This window comes from Penicillium atrosanguineum, assembly GCF_028827265.1.
Source record: "Penicillium atrosanguineum strain IBT 20685 chromosome Unknown utg000006l_segment0_segment0, whole genome shotgun sequence".
Taxonomy (NCBI): Eukaryota; Fungi; Ascomycota; class Eurotiomycetes; order Eurotiales; family Aspergillaceae; genus Penicillium; species Penicillium atrosanguineum.
In genome coordinates, this window is record NW_026623138.1 from 1317672 (window position 1) to 1336508 (window position 18837).

The window sequence follows — 18837 nt, forward strand, 5'->3', positions numbered from 1 at the left end:
AATGGCGCCATCTATTGAGCTCTTTCTTACTCTAATTTCCCAGTCATTAGAGTCAATCGAAACAAGTATATGGTATTCCTGGCTCAAGCGCAAGCACCCTTTGATTTTGAAAATCTTCTCAAGGCGCGCGATATTCCTGCGGTCATCCATCAAGCGACCGAAACTTAAGGTCTCCAGTGAAAGGTCACACAGCCGTACCCAAGCCGAACCTTGGAAATGCAGACGACCATAGTCAAAAAGCCTTGTCTCTTCTCCGGTGAGACCCTGCATATTGACAGAGCTATGCCACGAGAGTGAAAGCTTCAATAGAAGTTATTTTGTTGAGCGACAGAAATCTTGAAGTATCGCCGTGAATTATATAACTCTTCCTTAAGCAGTCGACCTACTCACTTCTCCAATTAAACCTTAAGATGAACAAACCACATTTGCACGAAGCCCTTTGACGTGTTGATAAGTTCTTCTTAAACTGAACAAACGCTAGCCTTTAAATCATTTAGGCCTCCTCTAAACGGCTCTTTGAATTCTGCTTATATATAAGCCAGTATAACCTTTATGATTAAGATTCTTTCGCATTGTCAGAGCAGTCAACTTTTATCTTCAGGGCAGTTCCCTGCAGTTCGTCATTATAAAGTCTCGCTCAGAATTGAATCTTGATGACCCTAATTACTTTAATGAAGCCCTTTTGCATTTCATCTAGCAAATTAGATTGCAAATAGCCAGAAGCGGCAGAAGAAAGAGCAATACGGTGAACCCAATATATGATTTCCCAGGCCCTATAATTCCTCTTGACACGATGCAAAAAAGCCTCCTTTCACCAGATCGTGTTAAAGAGAAACAGGCATACAACCCTAATCGCATGGAGGAAAACCTGATCAAGACGTGGATGTATCGAAAGATCAAGAGGAAGGCACAGGAAATTGCCCAGAAACAGATGCCCTTAGCGAAAAGATACTTAATAGGCCGGATCCAAAAACCAGATCGACGGAATATTTCGGGACTTACTAAAAACCGTCCTTTGGTTGCTCGATTGGTTAGTGATGCTCTGGATATCATTCCCTTTGGTGTAAAACTGCACAATTACCTCTGGAATCACCGGTCAAATATATTAGAGACTGGTTTTCACTTATTGAAGGAGCTCCATAATATCAAGAAAATTGATAAAGGCCGGTTATCATAGCCTGAAGACAGGCTTCAGCAAAGTCTTGTATCGTCAAGAGGTGCATAGGTACGTACGTTGTGGGCAACAATTAAGTAGGCATTAATCCTGGTGAATATTTGAAGATACAACTTGCAAATTGCAGCTCTTAATATTTTGCGTATGTCTGAAAGCTTTTGATTTACTGCATATTAGACAGGGTCAACAAAACAAGGCCAGACGCGTGCTTCCAGGCAGAAAGAATTACCACAGTAGCCAGAAAGTGGATCGATATTCTCATGAGACATCGCCGCCCGGAAGACGCTGGCGAACGTCGAGTTAGTGCAGGGCTCGCTCTTATCGCCCATGAGGTCCGAGGACTTTACCCCATATCAAACGAAGGGCTCGATGGAACTGTTCCTGTTTCGCAGTTCGAACTTGTAGGAAGCTGGGACTCAGGCAATAGTCAGTTGCCGTTGGCCTCGGGATGAACCCCGAGAAAACCGAGCTGGTTCACTTCACTAAAGAGAAAGACCAACAAGAACACGGCTGAGTAGTCATGAACGGTAAAGAGATCAAACCGTCGCCCACGGCTGAATCGTTAGCTTGATCCTGGATCGAGAAGTATCATGGGAGGAACACGTCCAGCAGCCAGTCAAGCAACCAACAGGAAGGCACAGAAGTGACAGCGAATAGCCTTGACGACGCTCTAAGTTCGTTGTCAGGAACTGGTAGAATCTACAGAATGTACCACTTCTTAGACGAACTTGGAGCCGCGTCGAGGCCTGTCGTGGCCCAACTGCCGTCTGTGTTTGCTGCCCTTATGGCGCGCGACTTCGAAACCGTTACGATGCCACCGCAAAATCTAAAGCGTCGCCCACTTTCGCTTGTAGCTCCCGTCGCAGACCTCTCAGATCCGGGCAATCCAATAGAACGTGAGTGACGCTCTCTCGTTCGCCGCAGACACACAGGTCGTCATCACGAAAGCGGAACGCTTTTACATAGGTGGCTAACCAACAGTGTCCCGTCCGCATTTGTGTCAGCAAATAGGCTCGATCCCTCGGTAGCGGTCCGTAAAGCCGCCTCGTGTACTTGGCCGGTAGTGAGTGATCGATCCTCCGGAGGTGGCTGCCTGTTCTGGATTCATTCCATTCCTTCTCCCATTGGGCGTGGATCCCTATCCGAATGAAGACCTTCTCGCGAGATACAGAGAAGTGCAAAACCAGCTTCACCAATTTGCACTCTTCCATTCTTTTTGGGCCCCACCGCCAAGACACCAGCTTGAAAAATGGGTACCAGGAGCGCAGGGCCAAGAGATGGGACTGGGTCGGTTCGGGCCGACATTTGAGCCTACTATGAGTACCCATTAGACAGGTTTCGTCTGTATTCTTTTGAGCACGACAAAAGTCTTGAATCTATCAGAGTCCTCACTTCTTGTGAACTCTATGATTGCATCCTTGGTCCCATCTTTTCACTAAATAGAGGAACGCATGATTAGTCACATTAGCGCCTGAATGCACTCTAGATCACAACCTCGCGTCAGCACCTAGTTTACCCCTCTTTATCTCGTCAGAAAAGCCCAACATATAATTTCAACCCCTAATTATCACAATCGAGTCGGCATCGCTTCTGCCTACGTAAAATACAAGATTTGTGACGTATTCTTCCAAATGGATGGTTTATCATCGGCAGCGAGCGTTATCGCGGTCATTCAACTGACAGGAAGCCTCGTGAAGCTCTGCGGGGGCTACATTCGCGAGGTGAAAGATGCACGAGACCAGATCCTCAGATTACAATATGCTTTTGCGGGCCTTCAGGGGACCCTTCAAGACCTATATAAATTCCTTCAAAGTACCGACGGAAGCGCCCTACCTACCTCTTCACGACTAGTCCGCAATATTACCGATTGTCTCACCGATCTCTGTTTGTTAGAAGCGAGACTTGATTTAGGAGGGGGAAAGAAAATGATGAGAAAAATGGGATTACGAGCTCTAAAGTGGCCCTTGAAGTGCGCAGAGGTGGAAGGCATCATTCAGAAAATGGAGAGATATAAATCTTCATTCCTATTATCTTTACAGGTGGATCAGACGTACGTTTATTCGAACACAGTATTAAGACTCTGTTGGCTAACTCTAAGCCTACATAGTTCTCTGATTGTCGGCGTGGCCCAGGATATCGATCGCATTAATCAAAATATAGATCTGGGGAAGTTGAAATGCGCAATAGAGGCAGGGTTTGAGTCATTCTCCGATCGAAACGAGGACCAATGTCTCCAAGGCACTAGGACCGAGCTCCTTCAGCAAATAATGGAATGGGCTACGTCGCCCTCCCAAAAAAACATATTCTGGCTAAAGGGAATGGCCGGGACTGGAAAATCCACGATATCTCGGACAGTGGCAAGATTGCTTAAGGACACCGACCATCTAGGTGGTAGCTTCTTCTTTAAGAGGGGCGAAGAGGACCGAGGCAACGCCAAGAAATTTTTCCCAACATTAACAGTGCAACTGATGAATAGCATATCTAAGCTAAGGTCTGGTGTGTATAAGGCACTCCACGATGACCCTGAAATTGCTTCGAAATCGCTTAAGGAGCAGTTTAACAAACTACTCCTTCAACCGCTACTCAATCTTAACCAACTTAGCGGACAACCTCAAACCTCCGTGATAGTGATCGACGCTTTAGACGAATGTGAATATGATCAAGATATGCGAAATATAATTCGATTACTGCCTCTGCTACAGAAGGCAAAAGCGGTTCGCCTTCGGATTTTCTTGACCAGTAGGCCTGAAATCCCAATAAGCCTCGGCTTCTCAGAGATCGCAAATCATAATTATCAGGACCTAGCCCTTCATGAGATACCCGAAGAAGTGACAGAGCATGATATAAATCTATTCCTACAGGACCGATTTACGAAAATTAAATACGACAGAAAGATTTCCCAAAACTGGCCCGGTGATGACGCTATCCAAGAATTGGTCACGATGTCCGTTCCACTGTTTATTTCGGCTGCCACTGTGTGCCGTTTTATCGAGAATTCGAAATGGGAACCCAAAAGACGCCTTGCAGAGCTACTTCAAGACCAAGCTCGATATACAGATAAAATGGATAAGACGTACCTTCCGATTCTCGAGCGACAGTTCGATGATCAGGACAGTGATACTTCAGAGAAGCAGCAGCTACTACAAGAATTCCAGGATATTATCGGGGTTATTATTCTTCTTGCTATTCCCCTTTCTATCAATGCACTTTCTATGTTTCTCGGTCTTGAGCCAGGCCGAATTAGCAATCGCTTAGATTCTTTCCAGTCTGTGCTGAGTGTGCCTATTGACCAAGATCTCCCCGTGAGGATTCTACACTTATCTTTTCGCGACTTTTTGATTCGAAGGGAAGGTAAGTTTGGAGTGAATGAGTCAAATAAGCATAGAGAAATTGCGCATCACTGCCTCAAGACTATGCGACGCTATCTAAAGAAGAACATTTGCAAGTTGGATAACCCTGGAAATTATCGGGCTAGCATCGATGCTCAATCACTTCGGCAATATTTACCTCAAGAACTCGAATACTCATGTCGCTACTGGATACACCATCTCTCAAAATACAATATCTCAGCCTACGAGGCTGAAGAAATTTTAGCTTTCTTACGGAAACATTTTTTAAACTGGGTGGAGGCATTGAGCCTATTAGGTGTTATATCAGAAGTGATAGGAATGTTAGACCTGCTTCAGAGGATTATACCGGTAGGTCCACCTTCCCGGCAATATATGATAGCACTAAAATATTCAGGACGACGACGATTCCGCTATATTTGACTTCCTAGAGGATGCACAGCGTTTCATTCTTATTAATCGTCAGATCGCTGATATAGCGCCACTTCAGCTCTATTGCGCAGGCCTTGTCTTCTCACCCCTTACGGCAACAATACGTAGAGTGTTCAACATGGACCTTCCAACTTGGATATGCCAGTTACCTCAAGTCAACGAGAGATGGAGCTCCCTAATGCAGACTCTCGAGGGCCATTCTGGCTCGGTGAGGTCGGTGGCTTTCTCGCCTAAGGGTCGGATCCTTGCTTCTGGCTCCCGGGACCAGACAGTGCGGCTCTGGGACCCCGCGACAGGCGCGCTACAGCAAACCCTCGAGGGCCATTCAGATTCAATTGTGTCGGTGGCCTTTTCGCCTGATGGCTGCCTACTGGCATCCGGCTCCGAAGATAAGACAGTACGGCTCTGGGACCCCGCGACGGGTGCACTACAGCAGACCATCGAGGGGCATTCAGATTGGGTCAGGTCAGTGGCGTTCTCGCCCAACGGCCGCCTACTGGTATCCGGCTCCGTGGATAAGACAATAAAGCTCTGGGACCTAGCGACGGGCACGCTGCAGCAGACGCTTGTGGGCCATTTAGATTCAGTCAGGTCGGTGGTCTTCTCACCCGATGGCTGCCTACTGGCATCCGGCTCCGAAGATAAGACAGTACGGCTCTGGGACCCCGCGACGGGTGCACTACAGCAGACCATCGAGGGGCATTCAGATTGGGTCAGGTCAGTGGCGTTCTCGCCCAACGGTCGCCTATTGGTATCCGGCTCCGAGGATAAGAAAGCAAAGCTCTGGGACCTGTCCACCGGCACGCTGCATCACACTCTCGAGGGTCATTCTGATTCGGTAAGATCGGTAACGTTCTCGCCTGACGGCATAGTAGCGACTGGCTCTTGGGATCAGACAGTGCGGCTCTGGGACCCCCAGACAGGTGTACTACAACAGACTCTGAATAGCCATTCAATTAGGTCGGTGGCCTTCTCGCCTGACGGCCGTTTACTGGCGAGTGGCTCCTGGGATCAGACAGTGCGGCTCTGGGAACCCCAGACAGGCGCGCTACAGCAGAATATTGAGGGCCATTTAGATTGGGTTAGGTCGGTAGCTTTCTCTCCCAACGGCCGCCTCTTGGCGTCCTGCTCTCAGGATACGACAGTGCGGCTCTGGAACCCGGCGACAGGCGCGGTTCAGCAAATTCTTAAGGGCCATTCGGGCTGGGTTACATCAATAGCTTTCTCTCCCGATGGCCGCCTACTGGCATCCGGCTCCGAGGATAAGACTATAAAGCTCTGGGACCCGGCGACGGGCGCGCTTCAGCAGACGCTGAGTGCCAATGGGCCAATCACCGACCTCGGATTTTCCCAAGATGGTCTATGTTTAAACACTAACCGGGAGACCTTTAATGTTCCTTTCCGGTCTGCGACTCATGCTCCTTGTTCAAACCTCGAGAACTTTGGGATCTGCGTTGAACAGCGTCAATGGATTACGCTACATGGCAGAAGGGCTTTATGGCTTCCTCCAGAGTATCGGCCTATCAGCTTTGCGATTAATGGTAGCCTACTTGCCTTAGGGCCAGCATCGGGGCGCGTCCTTTTCATAAGATTCCACGTATAGCAGCTGCCATTGATTTCCGCTAAATTCCAAACTCTTGGCAAAGGCCCTAAGAAAGAAGGAAACATGTTACAAATTCCACGACCTTCAAACCCCCCAGACAATTGCCAGTCTAGTGTTATAGCTTCCCAAAGATCTGGACCGCTAAGTCATTTTATACTTCCTGAAGCTTCTCAGAATCTGTCGATAAAAGAGGCTTGACGTCAACCATGGTTAATAAGGCTCCCAGCTAACTTACTAAGCCCACAATAAAAATAACCTTGCATCCTAGCTAGTGCTGTAGTCCTGAGGATAAACACGCGCAAGTATTCGATTGGCTATGTCCGTACTAGTCTGTATTGTACAGACTCAGTCTCGGAAAAATCGTCATGGCGATTTAGAATCTATAAACTCTATAATATACGGTACAAATTAATGGGACACAAATTTGGCTTAGAATCTTGGCTGTGGGCCGAGAAGTATGTAAGAAAACGGTGTAAAGCAGTGAACGCTCTTGACGTAATGTATAAAGGTCCATTTAGATACACCCATTTCTTAAGCTAGCGTCTTGGCAGCGGGGCCCAGAAAGATTGAAAGAGTGCAAATTGGTGAAGCTGGTTTTGCACTACTCTGTAGTAGCGGGGCCAAGGGATGGGGTTTTCCGGGTACAGCTGCTTCCCTGGCCAATTGATCTGCAATGTCATTGCCAGGCGCCTCACAGTTTCCGGGAATCCATTGTAGGCAAATCGCGATGCCGTGTGACTTGGCGTTCTTGGCCGACTTTAGGATGGATCTGTTGCGCTGACTTGGTCTTCGGGTTCTGGACAGCTTATAAAGCCGACATACTGTCGCTGAGGATGGTCGCATTTCTACTGTGCGAGCCGGTCAAACTCCATCGCTTGAGGGCAGCGCTGTTGATGATATTGATAGTATGCAGATCCCTAGTAGCTCTGCGACATGCACCGACCATCGGTCCATTGGCCCAACATGGATCTGTAGAGATTCCGTAGTCTCCGTGCTGTCATTGAGTGTCGTTGCAGTTGCGCCCAGGCGGCCTTGGCGTCCCGAGGCATCTGAGTAGACGACAATGTCTGAGGCGGAGCGTGCCGCCTCTGCTCGTTCCATGGCGCTTTCCTGGTGCGGCTCAATCTCGATTTTCGAAAATGTCTCGGGCCTCCAAGGTGGCAGCGGGGCGAGGTCGATCATTTCAATTTCGCGTAGCCTCTCCAGGTCCATTATCTTCAAAACTCCCGCTAGTGGGAACCGGGCGTACAATCCAAGATTATTTCTTCGTCTATGAGCGCGTGACAGGGCGTCCCAGATTGGATGTTTTCGTGGCAGGGTGTGGAGTCTGGTGATGGTACTCTGTGCATGATGTCGGAGACGAAGTTGGGTAGGCAGAACATGCGCCTCGACGTCGAGGGTGGATGTGGCCATTGCTCGGAAACCAGAGAGCACACGGATGAGTGCTGTACGCTGAGCAGTACACAGGTGCCGAAGATGAATCTTATCTCGAAACGAATCGTGCCAGACCGTTGACGCGTAGCCGAGGACAGGTGCAACACACGCTTCGTACGTGTTATGTCCTCGGATTGGATTTGGTCAGGTTTTCCTCAGCGATCCAACCAACCCGCCAGCGAAAGTAGTCGTCGATGAAGGCCGACGCCCCGCCGTCAAAATCGACCGGTTGGTCGAACAGATCGTTATTAAAGAGGGCGAAGAGAATGGGCGAGAGGAGATCCTTGTGCGAGCCCTGCGTTTTCCAGCGGCGCTACCGCGGTCTGGTAGTCGTTGAAACCAATATTCACCTGGCGTCCGCTCATGAAGCTGGAAATCCATCTCTTGGCCACCGTGGGAATGCTTTTGCTCGAAGACGAAAGTCAAGTCTGGTTTTGTTCACTTTGTTGAAGGCTCCCTTCAGATCGAAGGCAGCCAGAGTGACGATATTCCGTTGATACCATGCCCGATCAATTGCATTGGCCAGCACCAGGAGGGCTTGCTCAGTCGTGCGTCTTGGGCGTCTCCCAAATTGAGTGTCTGGCAATAAACCATATCTCTACGCAAAAAAAGACAGTCTTCGGGCCATCACCGCCTCCAACAGCTTGCCAAGCTTGTTGAGCAGGGAAATTGGGTGGCAGAGCAACGCCGTGCTCAGAGGCTCAATTCCAAATATTTTACTCGGCTATCCGAGCCATAGTTGTCATGGTAGAGATGGCATTTGATGAGTAGATCGGGCCGGTTAGTCACAGTCTCGTCGGTGGAGTTTTTGCTTATCTAATAGTACTCAATAACGTGGTTCACAAGCGAGTGACGCGCCCAAGCGAGTGACGCACCCAAGCGAGTGACGCACCCACCCAAATTTTCTACACTTTTATGCATATTAATCAACCACAACGCCTTTATATTGATTAATCTCTAGCTTTACAGGCATTCCTTCTATGTCCGATCACTCCGCAATTAGTGCATTGGGGTGGACGACGCGTCTTCGGTGCTGGTGTGTCCCGCGGTAGTAGGCTTAGTGGAGCTAGTATTACCTGAGGGGGCTCTTTATGAGCTTCCTCGAGCTCTAATACTTCTCGTACGGATAGACCGTTATCGTGGGCTATCTATCTGTTCTTGCGAGCACGTTTTTGCTTTTACGTAGCGTTTGCGGCACGTAGTTGCTTATTTTCTTGCTCGAGAAGGATATCGTTTTGTATTACGATCTGATAGTCTTTGATAAGCTGGTTTAACGCGGTTTGCGAAGGCGATAGTGGGCTTTTTAAGCGTCGCTTTAAGAAAGCTTTAATTGAGGATACTTGCTTTAAAAGCTCGTCGACGTTCGCGGGCGTATGTGGGTAAAACGCGCTTGATTGACTACCGCGGCTTATAGGAGGTGTCGGTGTCCGAAGTTGAATATTTAGCTTTAATAGCACTTATTGAGGATCAATTGGCACTAGTCCTGCTGCTCGGAAGCTATTTTATATTATAGTTAGTTTATAGGCGTCGACGCGAGCTTGTGGGTATATGAAAAGGAAGTTAAGTTTGTCGATATGATTAATCCTGAGCCGTATCTTTTAGTCGATTAAACTTGTGAGACCACGCAGTAGTCTCTAGGTCAGGATGGGTAAGCGAGGTAGACACCTTCATATGCGTGTAATACAATGTAGTGGATTGTAAGATAAACTGAACGCTGGCCCTTCTCAGGTCCAGCGGGGCTTCACTTAAATACAGACTGGCCCGGCTGCGGGCGGTGAAGCCCAACAACATGATACTGCCATGGCATCTAAGTATGCCTCAGGCCGTAGTTGGTATCGTTAGTCAGTGGTCCTGACAAAACTGCCGTACGAACGCTTTAATATAGCGAAATATCCGATATCAAGAGGCTAAAGTAGATACGAGGAATGCGGCGGTATATAGATTAGAATAATATTATGATCCGCGTAGATTTGATCGAACTCTGGCGTTAGATGACTTCCGTGTCCGTTAAGGACTAGTGAGATTCTGGAGGTGGAAAGGTGTGTCTTGCTAAGTAAGTGTACGAAAGGATAGAAATATGCCTTAAGGGCGGTGCCGTATGGCAGAAAAAGTAGGGTAACGTGACCGTTCGTATCCCCATACAAGGCCGTGTTATCACACCAGCTTATCAAAGGCTATCAGATCGTAATATAAAATAGTATCCTTCTCGAGCAAGAAAATAAGTAGCTACGTGCCGCAAACGCTACGTAAAAGCAAAAGCGTGCTCATAAGACTAGATGGATAGCACACGATGACGGTTTATCCGTACGAGAAGCATTAGAGCTCGAGGAAGCTCATGAGGAGCCCTCTCAGGTAATTCTAGCTCCACCAAGCCTACTACCGCAGGACACACTAGCACCGAAGACGCGGCGTCCCCCCCAATGCACCAATTGCGGACAGATCGGACATAAAATGAATGCTTGTAAAGCTAGAGATTAATTAATTTGAAGGCGTTGTGGTTGATAAAAGTGTCGAAGTATAAAGAATAGATGGGCGGGTGCGCAGCTCGCTTACATGCGAAGCTCGCTTACCGACCACGTTAAGTTGATTTGAAATCGATAAAGTGATTACTGGTGGATTTTCCGTATGGACGAAGTGACGTTGCTGAGAGATAGACTGACTGTTCGTCTCCACTTAAACCCCTCGGCCTGCGCTGGATGTGACTCTCACCGGCTTGACTATTTCTTCGAGGTTCAAAAGCTCACATTGAGCCACACATTTGTCCCAGTTTTCTATTGCCAAAAGATCTGACGATTTAGAGTGTGGCACACCACCCCGTCACTCCCAAGGTACCTTATCGGTTTCTTCCGGTTCGAGCTTATCGAACTTTGAAACTTCACACCTCACATCCAACATGGCCCAAGCAAACATGAGCCAGGTCCTCTCCAACAGGGCACAAGAGGTGAGCAATGCGACGGCTGCAAACCCCATGTGGGACATTTTCAGCGACATTTGGTCCCCGTCGACCAACCCGGGCGGATACGTCAATGTGGGAGTCGCAGAGAACGGTCTCATGCACGACGAGCTTCTCAAATATATCAACACGAAACTCGATCTGCCAGCCAAGTATCTCACCTACAACGATGGAGGTGGCGGATCGAACAGACTTAGAAGCGTCATTTGCCAGTTTCTCAACCGCCACTTGCACCCGGTCACGCCTCTAGAACCAGAGCAATTGGTCATTACGAATGGCGTTTCTTCTGCAATCGAACACGTCTCATGGGCATTCGCAGACCCTGGTGAAGGAATCCTTCTCGGTCGGCCCTACTACGGCACCTTCATTATGGATCTCTCGCAACGATTCCAGTCAAAGGTGGTCCCAGTCAACTTCGATGGCGATGATCCCCTTGGCCCTGAAGCCGCGGAAAAGTATGAGAAGGCTTTATTAGATTTTCAAGAAAAGACAGGCAGACGAGTTAAAGCCTTGATGCTGTGCCACCCGCACAACCCACTTGGCCGCTGCTACCCGCGCGACGTGATCATCGAACTGATGAAACTGTGTCAGAAGTACCAGATTCATCTGGTCAGCGACGAAATATACGCTCTATCGGTGTGGGAAAACACCATCGATCAACACCCTCCCCCAGTCAAGTTTGAATCTGCGCTATCAATCGATCCGAACGGAATTATTGACCCGCGTCTTGTGCATGCCCTTTGGGGCATGAGTAAAGATTTTGGCGCGAACGGAATCCGCTTGGGCGTTATCATCTCCCAACATAATGTCGATTTCCAAAATGCCTTGAAGGGGATTTCTTTGTACTCTTACCCGTCGGGTATTTCGGATCATTTGACGGCGCTGATACTGGAGGATGCGAATTTCACGAAGACATATATTGAGCAGAATCGAAGGAAGTTGTCGGATTCTTATGCATTCACTGCAAACTACGTGAAGGGTCATGGTATTGAGTATGCGCCGGGCTGCAATGCCGCATTCTTCCTTTGGGTGAACCTGGGCAAGAAGTATCGGGAGTTGCACCCTGACGTGTCTGAAGATGAGGATCTTGGCGAGCAGGTTATGCAGCAGTTGTTGAATCACAGAGTTTTCCTGGCTAGTGGTGCACTCTTTGGATCAGAGAAGAGTGGCTGGTTTAGGATTGTGTTCTCACACCCGAGGGACTACTTGGAGGAAGCTATGAAGAGGATCATTATTGCCCTTGAGGATTGATAGTTTTCGAGGAACTGGAGATAAATTAAAATAAAACATCAATGACAACATTATGCAATAACGCAACAAAGCAATCGCTCTCTATTAACCTAGGGATATAGAATCCAAATATAAAAGTTCCAAACGCTCTTTTCCGTGACGCAATACTCAACGCTATACATATCTCAAACTTTGACCTCCTCGGTCATGGCATACCGACTCCACCTGCGAATAACAGGTCCAAATTTGTAGAATACATATGGCACTGGAACCATGAGAGCGCTAATGCAGCCGAGAATGGTGAGCGTCCAGTGAACGCCCATGTTCTTATAGAACGGAATTCCAACGATAGTCATTCCTCCAGCAGCACAATAGCGCGAGACTGTCATAAAGCCCAGCGCCGAAGCTGCGTACATACCGTACGAGTCAATCACGTACATGTAAGAACTGATGAAGACGCAGATGGTACCAAATCCGAAGGCAGATGATGCTACGATAGGGGACCAGACAGAAATAGATGGCTGTTTTGATATTAGAAGAGGTTCCTAGTAAGAGGGGAAGTATTACTCACGAAATCAGTCCAGCCCATCCAAAACAAACTGATAGGGATGAATGGAGCGCCGACCATGGCGAACCAAAGCCGGATCTCGGGCTGGGTGTGCACGCCATCAAGAGCACGGGGGTCGACGGATGGGTCGGAGCCATTCACAGCTTGGGCAGCCTGCGTAAATTCCTTCTTGGTACCTCTGTAGATGAATGGGAGTAGAAGTCCGGACAACAAGATCCCAACGTACATGGCCACCCAGACGATGTTAGTCAGTCCCTGGGATAAGCCGTGCACGTCGGAGAAAATATAAGAGTATCCGTCGAAGAAAGTGAACAGCACAATATACAGCACAGTCATGTATAGAGAGATCAGCAAGATGATGGGTTCGTGGATGGTGATCAGGAACTGGCGCTCCATGGCACCGCCGATACGGCTAAATAGCGCGATCTTCTCCATATCCATTTCCGAGCGGAAACGTGGGTCTCCTGTCATCTTACGCAGGTGCTTGCCCTTCCATTTCAGGAGAAGTGGGGAATAAGTTTCCGGTTGGAAGAGGATGATCAGAACAAAGATAGCACCGGATCCGATGAGAATAATCCAAGATGTCCAGCGCCAGGACAGAACGCCCGTCTGTCCTATGTACGAAGCAACGGCTGGACCGAGCACAGGGCCACCGAAGGAGAGCACGGCGTACAGAGGGAAATGGATTGTTTTTTCCAACGGATTCCATAGATCGGCGATGGTGCCACCGGCGCAAGTCAAAGGCGGACACCCAAAAATGCCTGCCAGAAATCGAAAGGCGAGTTGGGCACCGATATTAGGTGCCAGAGCGGAGCCCATGACGAAAATCATGAAAAGGGTCAAAGAGCCCGCGTACACGGCATTTCGACCAAGAATCTCGGAGAGCGGTCCACTAACTAAAGAGCCAGCCGCAAACCCGAGTAGATAAAGGCCTAATAAAGTCAGCTACTCCGCACAAGGAAACACCCAGATGGTAAATAGAGATGGGCATGAGGAAATACCAGTCACCAGGGAACCCACGACTTCACTAACGTGAAATGCCTCTGTGTTTTGAGTCAAAACACCCGAGTTGATAGATGATGCCGCGCCAACAATCCATCCTAGCGCAGAAACCAGTAGCGTCGCTGTCAACTTGGACGCGAAGCTGTAGTTCAGCGGGTTTTGGGGATCATTAGGACCATCCCAGCCAACAATAAAGAGGTGAGCAGGCTGATCCGCAGACTCGGATTGCTTCTTAACGTCGATTCCGGCAATGGAAAAAGCTAAAGCGGTTCTGCTAGAACCCCAAGAAGCGCGTCGTGCCAGGGGGCTTTGACGCGGTGCAAGGTCATGTTGACTGATTTGATCTGGATTCGCCGCAGGGTCTATCTCTGAATCAGTGGGAGTAGGAGCCTCCTTCACAGGCGAGGCGTTTTCCAGCTGCGAGCGAACAACATTTCCCAGTCGTCGATACTGCAAATAGGACTGCATTTTCACCTCAGGATTAGACTGAAATTTGGAATCCCTGGGTTGTTTTCTCACCGGTCACCGCCGGTATTCACGTTCTTCGGGGTTTCAATCGGCAACGCTTCTGTCTGTTGATAAGACGAGGAAAAATATAACGAGAAATGAAATCACATTTCCAGCTAGGGTCTTAAGTTCTTTTGGTCCACCGTGCTGATAAATCGCATTGATTCAACGAAGCCTTTTCGGGTTCCACCTTGTGGGTCATTTGCTTAGGGCCGAGTATCCGAATCTCCGAGTTCATCAGGTATGTGCCACGCTGGATTCAGACCGTAGAGATTGTACTAGAATGATATTGGAGCGAATGAGCCTGCATTAAAGACGCCTCCTATCCATGGCAGTATTTTCTATCGTATCATCCAAGCATATATTGAGACTGAAGCAAGATCCGGAAACTCGGGCTTGGATTTCATCATTCGGATAGCGAAAAGTGGAGCCGCTTTTAACTCGGCCGCTAGCCTCTCGGGGAGGTGAGAGTTTATCGGAGAGTTGTCCGACCGTGAATCCTGCTAGTTGATGCGTGATAGCCCTATCTAAACTTGACTAGTGATGTTTGATCGACTACTATAAGCTAACCAAAGAACAGGAGTGGAGTTCCTTGCATGTGAGGTAAAGAACTACCGCCCCGGGTCACCCGAAGGAGGCGTGTAAGGAAAATCACCTACAGGGGATTACCTACAGGAGAATACCTACTTGTAGGTGAAGTCCTAATTGAATTGTAGATCAATGGGTTTTTGACCTCGTCACCATACAAGGGGTGCTGCCTATTCACCGACGTTTAGCCGTCATTCAGGGCGTCGAGGTAGTTGCATCTAGTCCTGCAAGTCTCACCAGGCCGACGTCATCTATGTTCCACACTGGAACTGACATCACGTTCTAAACCTAGCTCTAGACGGCCTAGCTGAAAGTTGCTGTCATGTAGAGCCACAAAGACTTTCTTCGAGATCACAGTTCGAACCTGACCTTCAAGCTGAAGGCTCTCGCACTCTTCGCCAATGTACTCGCTGGTTTGTGGAGCAAGGTGGGAGTACCAAATATGGCCCTTACCGGGCTGCGAACACAACTACCGAGGAAAGGATTAGATTACTCTGACGTGGGGACCGATACGCTGTCTTCATTTACATGGAATTATCTTTCAAGCGACTGGGGAATAGGTAAGGGGAAAGCAGGACTGAAAGGACTGCCTCATCCCTAGATTCGGAACCATTCTTAGAAATGACCACGAGGTACCTTGAGCCAAGGAGCCAATGAGACTAGAGCAGCTAATCGGCGAGAAAACCCTAGCTACATAGCTATACTACTATGATTTCAGGACTTGAAGGCAAACCAAGGTTTCCTGGCTAGAAGTGGCCAAAGTTCCTAAAGCGGAACTTGCCCTGAACCGTTCATGGAATGCATATAAGTGTCACGGCCTACCACATCTTACCCTGGACCATCTGGCGAAGGGTCTTTCTCTTCATCATGCACCTCGCCGTGATCTCTCTCCTCGCAATGGCCACATTTGCCACTGCGGACTGGTGGTATTTCGATGCATGGGATGGGTTGAGTTGTGGGGATGCCCCCCAAAATGGTCAGGTCTTCCTGTCTACAGAGGGTACCGGCGAAGATGTTTGCTTCAGCTTTCAGGCAGGCCAAAGGGCTTATTCCTATGCTGCTGGCTATGTCGGTGAAAACACAGAGGCCTGGGGATTTCTCTACGAACACTGCGAAGGACCGAGCAAGATCCTTCACAACAATTCCTGCACGAATCCGGATGTCGAAATTCCCTACATCCGCTCATGGAAAATCATCCAATCTTTAAGCTGAACGCCGGATATTACCGTTATGGTACGTTCAGAAGTTCTATATCTCAGAAATTGCAAGAAAATAGTGATTGACAGTTGAAATAGGCGCTTCTCACTCGATCTTGGCGATCCGATCTTCGACCTGCGTCTTTCTGTCTGACATTCCAGAAGCACGTTTTTTTCTCACATTCCATTCCACCTTTCACCGCGACGAAATCAACAAGTTGCGAACCGTCATATTGCATCTCGTTCCCACGGACATAAACGAACCAGTCATGTTTTTATAAGTTGAATGAATCAAGATTTCTCGATATCCCAATCGCTCCTTCGACATGAGCCTTAATATTTTTATGCCCGTTTTTGCGTAAAGGAGTATTTCTGGGGCCGTAGAAAAGCTCATTACAATTTTTGAAAATCAGTTCTCACTTTAGTAAGGTTCGCTCAAAGGAGCGTGTTGGTTTGGGCAGCAACAATGGTGAAAGCCGAAAGCACAGAAATGCAATGCTCGGCTTTGAGCCATGGTAGGAACGTATTCCTGCGCGCCCCCGGGTCGAGACATCCCTTCGGGCCGAAAACGGCATGGCACCACCGACCTTTAGGCCTCTCCACCTTCACAGCTTCAACATCTCAATACCTCAACACCTCAACACCTCAACACCGATGGAACTCTGCACAATAAATGACACGAACTTGATTCATGACAAGTTCGCTCGGTTAGAAGATCATCCTATTGGTAGATAGTTTCTAGTGGCAATGTCAGAAGATCTTGGTACCAGGACAGGTACCGATGAAACTCTGCATCTACTCTATGATAAGAATTAAAGTACTAAGAATAACTTCCCCACACCTGACACTCTAAGACAATTCAATAAAGAATAAAATGAACAATCATCCAGCCGATCTGTCGACTCAGCTTACATCGCGTCCATGGAACGTACGAGTCAAAGTGGTCTAGAGGCACCCGAGTATGCTACATTGTCCGCATTCGGCCACCAACATGGCCCGAAACGTCCCCGTGAGGAAATGATAGATAGATACCTTTCCCAAATGATGATCCCGCCGTAGAACGCCAAAAGCGTCTAAGCTATGTTAAGGTGCAATACTATGTCGTTATCTTGCCCGTCCGCGCTACTCTGTATAAATGGTTCCCATCACCACAACTCACGCCGGCGTCCCCCGATTTTCTTCCCAGGTCCACCCGTTGACCTGCTAGATAAATGACGGCTTGGAAAGTCCTTCCCTTGAATCATGTATAGGGGAAGCCCGTCGAGATCCTTCGGGATCTCCCTGTTCCGGAAACCGGTTCATAGTACCCGGAAGATCCTCTTCCTGGTTATGCTACCATTCGCGTTTCTTGCCATTTTGTATCGCTCACAGAGCTATGTGATGGTTCCAGAGAGCTCACAATGGCTGGCAAAGCCTGCAGAGCTTCAAGTCGAGCACATGCATGTCCAGGCCGAAGAAATGCAGCCCGAAGGTAGAGCAAAGATCCTCGTTCGAAGTTTGAAGATTGAAACTGACTTCTATTGAAGAAACCTCCATGGAGGAGGATCTAGCAGATACAGGATCTCACAAAATCCCTTTGGCCGCATTGACGGGAAATCCCCTGGATGTGGGAGAAATTGACGAAGCCGATCTTGCAGCAGCAAAACAGGAAACATCCGACACATCCCCATTCGACCAACTCAGCCCGTTGGACCTGGAGTTGCTTGCCCAAAGCTCAACATATGCCCCATACGCCCAACATGAGACCGCAGAAGACGTCACAATCGTCGCCGCGCGACAAGGCGCCGACTCCACTGATTGGATTGAAGAATTCTGCGAAGACTAGTACATCAACCTCCCCATCCTGAATTATACACACCAACTAATCCCTTACAAGTCCCTGCAACGCCTACATCTACAGCCTAGATGATGAACCCAACCCCGAATTCTTCGAACCCTACTCCCGCAAAGGCCATGAAGCAAGCGCCTACCTCTCCTACATAATCGATTACTACGACGAATTAGCCCCCTACACAATCTTCCTCCATGGCCGCTCAGAACAATGGCACAACGACATCGCAGGCCCAGACACAAAGAACGTCCTGGCAAACCTCCGCTACGAAGCCGTGAGTCTAAAAGGCTATGCCAACCTCCGCTGCTCAAACAGACCCGGCTGCCCCTCCACTCTTTACCAAATGCATCCCGTAACGCTGGATTTCGACTATGAGTACTTGATTGCTCAGATGCCTGAGATTCTGTGGCAGCTTCTTGGACTCGACGCTAGTGAGGTCCCCGAGGATATTGGGCATCAGTGCTGTGCGCAGTTTGTGCTTACTAGGGAGAGGATTTGGGAAAGGCCTAAGAGTGATTATATTCGAATTTTGCAATGGATTGCATATACGGATATGACGGATAATTATGGGATTGGGTGGTTGATTGAGAAGCTTTGGCATTTTATTTTTGGCATGCCTGCTGTCTAGTAAGTGGATCCTTCATGGTTCCTTGGGGATTGATGCTAACATGTGGTATTAAAGTTGTGTTTCAGAGGAGCAGTGTCGTTGTGATTTGTATGGGTGGTGCGGTCCCAATCCTTTAACTCATAACAAGATGTTGACGCCCGTTTCCTATCCGAAGCCGAAGGACATTGATGATTATTAAATTCAAACTGATTCTTTGGAGGGCGCATTTTATAATGCATTCCTTTTTTTTTTCGGCAACGGCTGCCTTTTCATTTCAGAGAGTTCGAGGAGATTATCTGTACTTATTTTGAGCAATGAGGGTCTTTGTCTACGTACGTAAACGGACTAAGTGGGCACATAAAGAT

At 48.4% G+C, this 18837-nt stretch overlaps 6 protein-coding genes across 6 annotated transcripts; 4 read left to right on the plus strand and 2 right to left on the minus strand.

The window, feature by feature from the left end:
• Positions 1-2805: 2805 nt before the first annotated feature.
• N7443_007622 (uncharacterized protein) lies at positions 2806-6556 on the plus strand (the record flags this gene model as incomplete). Its single annotated transcript, XM_056887678.1, has 3 exons — positions 2806-3224; positions 3282-4872; positions 4919-6556. 3 exons carry the CDS (start codon positions 2806-2808, stop codon positions 6554-6556), a joined length of 3648 nt encoding a protein of 1215 aa, XP_056739369.1.
• Positions 6557-7417: 861 nt separating this feature from the next.
• Positions 7418-7969, minus strand: N7443_007623 (uncharacterized protein; the record flags this gene model as incomplete). The annotated part of the gene is made up of 1 exon (XM_056887679.1): positions 7418-7969. The coding sequence occupies one exon, from the start codon at positions 7967-7969 to the stop codon at positions 7418-7420; it is 552 nt and encodes a 183-aa protein (XP_056739370.1).
• A 2914-nt stretch (positions 7970-10883) lies between these two features.
• N7443_007624 (putative aminotransferase) lies at positions 10884-12194 on the plus strand (the record flags this gene model as incomplete). Its single annotated transcript, XM_056887680.1, has 1 exon — positions 10884-12194. The coding sequence occupies one exon, from the start codon at positions 10884-10886 to the stop codon at positions 12192-12194; it is 1311 nt and encodes a 436-aa protein (XP_056739371.1).
• Positions 12195-12358: 164 nt separating this feature from the next.
• N7443_007625 (MFS transporter) lies at positions 12359-14211 on the minus strand (the record flags this gene model as incomplete). Its single annotated transcript, XM_056887681.1, has 3 exons — positions 12359-12694; positions 12745-13673; positions 13743-14211. 3 exons carry the CDS (start codon positions 14209-14211, stop codon positions 12359-12361), a joined length of 1734 nt encoding a protein of 577 aa, XP_056739372.1.
• Positions 14212-15705: 1494 nt separating this feature from the next.
• On the plus strand, positions 15706-16050 carry N7443_007626 (uncharacterized protein; the record flags this gene model as incomplete). The annotated part of the gene is made up of 1 exon (XM_056887682.1): positions 15706-16050. The coding sequence occupies one exon, from the start codon at positions 15706-15708 to the stop codon at positions 16048-16050; it is 345 nt and encodes a 114-aa protein (XP_056739373.1).
• A 1226-nt stretch (positions 16051-17276) lies between these two features.
• On the plus strand, positions 17277-18671 carry N7443_007627 (DUF3431 domain-containing protein; the record flags this gene model as incomplete). Its single annotated transcript, XM_056887683.1, has 4 exons — positions 17277-17505; positions 17561-17858; positions 17911-18492; positions 18548-18671. The coding sequence occupies 4 exons, from the start codon at positions 17277-17279 to the stop codon at positions 18669-18671; spliced, it is 1233 nt and encodes a 410-aa protein (XP_056739374.1).
• Between the last annotated feature and the right edge of the window lie 166 nt (positions 18672-18837).